The following is an 8,993-nucleotide window of genomic DNA, read 5'->3' as shown; positions in this document are numbered from 1 at the left end:
AGAGCCCAGAAACAAACTCATGCATATATAGTGAATTAACTTATGACAAAGGAGCTAAGAATATGCACTGGGGAAAGGATAATTTCTTCAATAAACAGTGCTGGGAAAATTGAACAGTGACATGCAAAGAATGAAACTGGACCACTATCTTACACTATGTACAGAAAATCAACTCAAACGAATGGGACTATATGACTTAAAAGATTCTACACAGCAAAGGGAACCAAAAAAATTAAAAGGAGATCTACCAAAAGAGAGGAAATATTTATAAATTATATACATAACAAGGGGCCAGTATCCAAAATATATAAAAAAAACTTACACAATTCAATATAAAAAAGTAACATGATGAAAAAATGGGCAGAGGATCTGAATAGACATTTTTCCAAAGAACACATACAGACACACTGCAAATAAGTATATGAAAAGATGCTCAATATCGCTAATGATCAGAGATATGCAAATCAAAACCACAGTAAATACAATCTCACAACTATTAGAATGGCTATTGTCAGAAAGACAAGAGATAAATGCTGGCAAGTATATGGAAAAAAGGGGAGCCTTATACCTTGGTGGTGGGAATGGAAATTGGTGCAGCCATTATGGAAAACTGTATTGAGGTTCCTCAAAAAATTAAAAATAGAACTACCATGTTATCTGGAAATTCTACTTCTGGATATTTACTCAAAGAATATGAAAACACTAATTGGAAAATCTATGAGCACTCCTTTGTTCAGTGCAGTATTACTTATAAAAGCCAAGATATGGAAACAAACTAAATGTTTATATTAATAATGGAATTTTATTCAGGCATACAGAAAATCAAGTTTTGCCATTTGCAACAACATGGATGGACCTTGAGGGCATTATGTGAAGTGAAATTGGCCAGGCAGAGGAAGACAAATACTGCATGGTGTGACTTATATATGGAACCAGAACCAATCATGAACTCATAAATAAAGAATAGAAAAGTGGTTGCGAGGGGCTGGGGGAAATAGGAGGAGGTTGGTAAATGAGTACACACTTTCAGCTATAAGATGAATAAGATCTGAGGATCTAATAAAATGTGGCTATAATTGATGACTATGTTGGTAACACTATAAAATTGAAATTTGCTGAGAGTAGATATTAAATATTCTCACCAAAGGGGGGGGGAAAAGATAAATATGTGAGGTGATAAATGTGTTAATTATCTTGATGGGGGCAGTCCTTTCACAGTCTATATCAAATCACCACAGTGTACACTGTAAATATCTTACAACTTTGTCAGTTATAACTCAATAAAGCTGAATTTGCAAAAAAATAAAGGTCATTTTCATATTAAAGTTTTCATATTGTTTTCATACTAAAAGATTAAAGAATAAGTTATTGATGAATGTGTGAAATTTAAAGCTGTAAGACTGGATTAGATCACCTAGGGAGAAAGTATAAATAAAAAACAGAAGAGCTAACCTCTGGAAAAACCTCACATGAGGTCAAGCCAAAGAGAGTAAGGTGCACCACAAATAAGTTTGGAGGAAAACCAAAAGATATGTTAGATAAAGATGCATGAGAAAATATTTTAAGGAGAAAATATTGTACATTGCAAATGCTCCTGAAAAGTCAAATATTATGGGGACTAAGAATCCTATTTTTTTTTTTAATGATTCTCTTTAGATTTAGGGCATATCTTTGAAAAATAAAATTTGCCTTACTAGATTCTTTTTTCACAGACTTCTCTTAAACAGAAAAAGAGTTCTACAATTCAAGAAGGAAATTTTACTTATTTACTGGGTGGCAGGCACTGTATTAAAGCAGCTAGTGAGCAAAAAGAGCCAATGTTCCATTCTCTGGGAGTTCAGAGTCTTTGCAAAATTATTCCGAATAGAAAATTTATTTATTTATTTACTCATATTTATTTACTTACATAGCCTATTATTTTGATTATTGGAAAATGAACCTTGGATTAATGAATTCTTAAATGTTAGGAATTAATTAGACATGAGGGTTTTTTCCTACAAAATTCAATATATCAAAAGGAATTAAAGGATGTAGAAAACGTTACAGAATATAGAAATTAGGAATAAAAGATAAGTAATAAACGTGCATTAGTAGGGAACCTAATGAGCCATGACTAGACAGTTCGGAATCCAAATGAGTATGTTCATTACTTATATTTTATGGTTTTCTAAACAGAACAAACCTTTCTTGCTGGCTTAGCACCTTGTTTAGGATATATGTTTTTGGAGTGTCTTTTTATTTATGGTCCAAATACATTATTCTTTTTATTTTAATTCTTGATGAAGGTGCAGATGCTACGCGTGCAGTATGGTATGTTCACCTTTGAAACTGGATGTAAGAAATATAGAATAATAGAAGTTTACTTCTCAAGTTTATTTCTTTTACGAAACCCAAAATTTGCTTACTTGAGCATAATTGCTAAAATCATAATTCTTGAGAATTATAAAACATACTATTATTTTTTTATTTCTCACATTTATAAATGTATAGGAACATTTGATCCTAATAAAGGTTTTCTTTTATTTAGAACTGCATTCATTATTATTTTCTTTCATTATTGTCAGAATCTGCAACTAAAATTTTAAAGCATTCTGAATGGCTCTAGAGAATCGCTTTATCTAAAATTGTTGAACAATAAGAACTAGGAAAATATAATTTATTTGGATTTGAATTAAAACAATTTTATAAGGTGAGTTCAGAAGTGAACTAAACATGGGGTGCTCTGAAACATGTCTTACTAAACATTTTTCAGGATTTTTTTTTCCTGTTCTTTCCAACAGGAGGATTATACTGACTGTGGTGGTGTTTCTGGATTAAATCCCTCCCTGTGGTCCATCATCGGAATCCAGTTTGTACTACTTTGGCTTTTATCTGGCAGTAGACACTGCAAGTTATGACCTTCCAAAACCAAATCTGCATAATTAAACTCCAGACCCTGCCAAAACATGAACCCTCAATTATATCAGCATAGGGTCAATCTTGGAATCAGCAGAACATTAGCTGGGCCCATCCATGGCATAAAGCTAAGGCGCAGACTCATAAGGCACCCACTGGCTGCATGTCAGGGTGCCAGATCCTTAAACTTGTGTGAATGCTGCATCATCCATGTATAACATCAAAGCAAAATTCTATATGTGCTCTACTGAAAAATTTGAGAGTCTATTGTTGCACTGTTGGTGATTACATGTAAAAGGGCTCCCTACACAATTGTTTATGAATCATACAAATTGTCTTGATTTTGACCTGGAATTTGGACTTACTGCACTTTGTTCTTTTACCAAGAAAATCTCTAGGAGAAAAAAAGAGTCATTTTTGCATTCATTTATTCTTCTGTTAAAAATTATTTCCTGATTTGAGTAGTTATTGAAATATATATATTGAGAGAGAGGATTAACATTGATGTAATTTGTCAAAATAGAAATAATGGCTAATTTTCTATTAAAATTTTGCCATGAATAAAAAGCCTTACGAAGAATGGCTTCTTTGCCAAAAATACAACACAAGTGATGACCAATTAAGTTTTGGTGGGGTAATGAATTGGTTTTTGAAAATAATAACTAAGAAATTATTAAACTAAAGGTGCTTGAGGGTGAAATTTGAATAGCGACATATTTCTCTATACATGTAAGCCCTTAATAAGTGCTTCGATGTAATGTTCACAGTAAAGTTGTGTAGTGCTAGCTAGCCAGATATTTCAAAATGCTCTAAGAAATCTTGTTAGGGGGAAGGGAAAATGTTTTTTCTTGTTATAAATGAACTTTGGTTACCAAGGGTATTTTGCATGATGCTGCTGCTATTTTAACTTTCAGTTTGTTCTCTTACTGTAGAGTATAGTCCATTGAAAAGTTAACTGAGTGACATTATTGTTATGTAAGATTCTGAACCTTGCAGTGTAATGCACTTAAGTCCTCTTTAAAAATGTTGTTAAACTACTCTGAATATACTGTGCAATGTAAATGCCGAATGATTGGGTTAGGTAAATGGTGAAATGGGAATTAATGGATTTTATACAGATTCGTGCTTTTGCCTGAAAACCTATGTACAGATATTTTAAGTACATAAATCAGATTTGACACATTTATTTTTTGAAGAGTACATATATGTTCTCAGTGAAGATTCATCGTAGGTTTCCTCTTTGTTCATTTGAATAGTAGCACATACGATCCAACATTTTCTGCTGCTGCTGCTTCTGCGTCTCCATTTTAAATGATATGATCACTTGACTAAAATTTCCATGCAGTTCGATGAGGGTTTTACAATAATCTGAACAAACAGGAAACCTTGAATCTATATGTATGCACATGAATACTTGATTACAAATATTCAAAATTGTTTTTATACAATTTCATTGGTGAAAATGGTTAGTGTAGTAAATCAGATATTTCATTATAGGTTAATATGGAAGCAGAATATTATTTATGCTTTTAAAAGTTATTTTCAGGAGTAAACAGTATTTGAAGAAAGGATAAAAACAATGATTGTGTAACTCTAGTTATAGTGAATAATTCTGCTGAAGGCTGAAGTATGCAGATATTTTTATGATTAAATGCATTCATTCTTTTTTTGAACATGCCAAATATTGGTGTGCGTGTACATGCTGGAAATTTTCTTATATATCATTTTTAAGTCAAATCCTTATTAACATTATCCAGCATGCTTTAATATGTTCCACATATCAAAGATATAACCAATTATTTAGCATAGCTTAAAGATATATTTGTTTTGTCTTTAACTTTGCATATATTTGTAATTCCCTCCCATCACCAATATACCCTAGGTACCATTTGTGTACATTTTCTTATTTAAAATTTTTTTTTTAATTTAAAAATAGGGGTAGTGGGAGATGGAATCACTTTGCCAACTATTGTTCTAAGAGTTGACATCAGTTACCATTTCTAACATATTGTTGTGATTTTGTAGTCTCATTTGTAACTGATATTGACATTTTAGAAAACACCAAAGTGATTTAAAAAAAATATGGAACTTCTCACTCTAGTAACAATATGTTTAAATCATGTTGTTTGTTAATTAAATATTTAAAAACTTACTGTCAACTTTTGCTAGACTATTTTAAATCATAAAGTATTTAAATATTAAAGTAACATAAATATGTTAGTTTGTGTATATAAGCAAAACACATTAAAACAATTGAATTGCTTCCAGCATACAACAAACTACCTTAAAATTATCTTTAAAATTTATTAAGTGTATTTCCATGGCTAATGTCACTGAAATAGTATGTTTTCATCAACTAATTATTGTTGTATTAATCACAGTTAAACTTGGCATCTTGGCAGGGTCCTATTTGATTTCATTTGCAATCAGAATATATTCATATGCACGAGTCTTGCTGTAATTCCTTATTTTCTGCTATACAATAAACATATATTATGACAACCACATACATGGTAATAAATTGGGTAAGAATGTGCCCTTTGACTAAAATTTGTTCTAATCCCTAATACTAGGCTTCTTGCATTTAGCATACTTACTTTTTTATAAGGAAGTAACACTCATCTCATCAAATTGTTATATTTAATTTAGGATTTTTCTGTGAGTTCTAATTGTTGACATGAACTTAAATTATAGCCTGTTATAAATATTGATTTTCAAAGACTAAACAGTACAAGAGATCAAGAAAAAAACTTTTAAACTCTTTCACTTATTTAATTTTTGTTATGCTCATACAGCTTAATGTAGTTTGCCATTAAAACAAAATCAAATAAGTCTTGCATTGGTGTTGAATAACAGGAACAAATTTTTCATTAATGGTTTCTTTATATTTTCTTAATTTGAACAACCAGCATTACTGCCAAACACCAGTCGTGGTCCATATTTGTAACAGGTTTTTAACATGACATAGCAAGTTTGATTGAAAAGATTTTTAGGTCCTGGGCCTATAAGATTTTAGTATGATCTTTTTCCATGTTTCTAATGCTTGAGGCATTATTGCTTAACTGGGGGGGCAAAAAAAAAAAACAGTGTTGCTGCCATTTGTAAGTTTTCTTATAATATTCCTTTTATTAACTTTAAAATTGGCCTTACTGGGTTCAAATAGGCAGTATCCCTTTTAAGTGACCTTTGCAACCCAAGTGTTACTTGCTTATTTGATGCTCTCTTGTATTTTCCACTTCATTTATATCTTTGCATCCACTAAAACTTAAATTCTGTGTCTTAATTTAAAACTCTAAACTATTCCATTGATCATATTAGCTGACATTAAAATGTCTAGAGGTGTAGAATTTGATCTAGTGAAACAAAATGGATGTTGTGTCTTTTTTTAAGTGTGGAATAGACTGATTATTTCAACTTTCCCACAATTTCAAATATTTTGTTTTCTGTAACTTGTGTTGTTTTTCCATAGCAGAATGTTAATATTGCTAATAATCAGTGTACATTTCTGTAATGAGCAAATCAATAAAACAAAAGTATCAAGTATTGAAAAAATTTCAGGATTTCAAAGACTTAGACAACACTTACCAATAACTTAATGTACCTTATTTATATAGCTCACATAATTAACTCAAAGAAATTCCTCTGAGACTAATGGGATACTGTCTTGTATAGATGCCAATTGAGTTTACAGTGTGACCTGACAAAGCTGTCTTTTTTTGTTGTTATACTGTATGATTGTTGTATCATGCTTTTAAGGATACTTTTATTGAAATGCTTGGTGTGCATCCATGCAAAAGGCCAACTGGCTTTGTGAACAAAAGATCTTTTCTCCCCTTTATTATGTTCTCATGACACTTTTGTGGAAATTAACTAGCCTGATGAAAACATTTTGTAAAAATTTGTACAATACTGTTATAAAAATATTTATAATCCCAGAAAATGTTGTGTTAAATCTTGTGCAAAAACAGTATATTCAGAATAAAAGTTTATCATTTAAAGTCACCACAGTTTGGATTATTTAATTTGTTAAAATCCAGTAGGAAGAGATGGTGGTCTCTGTCATAAATATATTTTAAGAAAGCCAGGCTTCCTGTAGAGAGAATTTAGACTGTGGAAATTAAACTTGAGATTGCAAAAGTGCTTCTACAATTACAAACCTCAACTCGCAAACAAATGTACTTGCAATTCCTTCACATAACTCTGATCCTTCTCACATGTGCTTTTGCCATCAAGGCATTTAGGAACTTACTAAATCTGACTTTGGACTTCTAGTATATGGGGAAAAAGTTTCTAGGCAAAAATGTTTTCATGTTTTTTAAAGACCTTCAGAAAATAGTTTGAAAGAAGCTAGCTAGAATATCTGAAATGTGCATAACTTCTATACATCTAACATTTAAATATCTCTTCTAGCTATTTTATAGCAAATAGCAGCTGAGAATATGAAGTCTAGTGTAAAGACTTGTTTTGTTTTGTTTTGTTTTGTTTTTAACTGTTCAGTTCTTTTTACATTGATACTAGCTTACCACCTGTCCCCTGTGCTCATCTAATACTGTGTGGGATCTAGTAGAATATCAGTCTACTTTTCTTTCTGAAGACTCCCATAAGAGAGAGCCCTTCTTTTGGGAGTAATGTAGTATATAGGTACCAATGTTGGTAGTTACTGGAAAATCTGACTCCTAGTTTCTGATCAAGGCATTTCAACAGGAAAACCCCTACTTAAAAGTATAAGGTAGATAACACTTGTTTTTTGCACATCTGGTTTCATTCTGTACCAATTTATCTCCTCAATCAATCCTCTTACTCCCCAGACCCTCATTTCCTCTATCAATCATCTTGATGCCATCCCTACCTCTTCCCTAGGGAACTTGCTTCATCAGTTCTCCTTTCTCAAGCATATTCAGTCTCTCCTTTCTGCAGGCTTATTTCTCTCTGCCTGCAAACACATTCAGAACACCTCTATTTAAAACAAACAGAAAAATGAAACACCCACTGCTGCCCCCAAGCCCTGTTACTTGCTAGAGTTATACACCTAGAATTAAATATTCCTTTGTATATCTACAGAAACATTTTGGCAGTCTCTTTGCAATATACTCAACTAGGCCTTAGAATTTTAAGTTCAAATGGCATATTATTATCTCTGATCTTTAGCTTTGGGCTACCACTGGAAAGTTTTAGTGACTGGTATAAGGTATTAATAAATTCACTTTCTTGGGCATTACTTGATTCTCAAATTATTTTTCCCCCCTTCGGTATGGATTTTTTCTTAATGATTTAGGACAGTATTCTCTTTATTAAATTTATTTGGGTGACTGGTTGATAGGTTTCAAGTATGCAATTCAATAATATATATAGTATTGTGTGTTCACCGCCCAAAGTTAAATCTTCTTCTGTCACCATATATTTGACCCATTTTACTCATATCTACCTTCATACCTTTCCCCCTTCACTCTGGTAACCACTAAACTGTTGTCCATGTCCATGAGTCTCTTGTTTGACTTGTTCATTTGTTGCTTTCAGTTTTATATCCCACATAGAAGTGAAATATGGTTCTCAACTTTTTCTGACTTATTTCACTTAGCATCATAATCTCAAGATCCATCCATGTTGTCACAAATGGCAGTATTTCATCTCTTCTTATGGCTAAATAATATTCCGTTATATATACCACAGCTTCTTTATCCAATCATCTATCAAAGGACATTTCAGTTGTTTCCATGTCTTGGCCACTGTGAATAATGATGCTTTGTATCTTAAAGTGGAGTTACTCACAGAGCACCTCTACAAATTTCTACAAATTGGTATACAATCGACAATGCTGTTTATTTAATATTTTCTATGAAATTGACATTTTTTTAAATAAATGCATTTAAGGGGGAAATTTAACATTACTGCCATATTGGAAAACCAACATAACTTGCTATAAATTAGGTATGTCACATTAAAGTAGGTTCATATCTATTATAATGAAAAGAAAACCACTCGGAATATGCCAGTGTCAAATATGTTAGATTTAACATAACACTTCTTTAACATATTCATTATAATGATTAAGTAAGCAGTTTTTATATTTCTACCACTAATATTTTAAATGTACCTGG

At 31.7% G+C, this 8,993-nt stretch overlaps 1 protein-coding gene across 1 annotated transcript in view; it reads left to right on the top strand.

Moving 5' to 3' along the window:
- LOC105295536 (voltage-dependent calcium channel subunit alpha-2/delta-1) overlaps nucleotides 1–6,897 on the top strand; it is a 205,835-nt gene extending 198,938 nt beyond the window's left edge. The window contains exon 36 of the mRNA XM_023533631.1: nucleotides 2,781–6,897. Coding sequence (XP_023389399.1) covers nucleotides 2,781–2,897 — 117 coding nt within the window. The 3' untranslated portion in view covers nucleotides 2,898–6,897. The remainder of the gene's footprint in view (nucleotides 1–2,780) is intronic.
- The last annotated feature ends 2,096 nt before the right edge of the window (nucleotides 6,898–8,993 follow it).

The sequence above is a fragment of the Pteropus vampyrus genome, unplaced genomic scaffold (assembly GCF_000151845.1).
Source record: "Pteropus vampyrus isolate Shadow unplaced genomic scaffold, Pvam_2.0 Scaffold107, whole genome shotgun sequence".
Taxonomy (NCBI): domain Eukaryota; kingdom Metazoa; phylum Chordata; class Mammalia; order Chiroptera; family Pteropodidae; genus Pteropus; species Pteropus vampyrus.
This window is presented reverse-complemented; position numbering and strand designations above follow the sequence as displayed.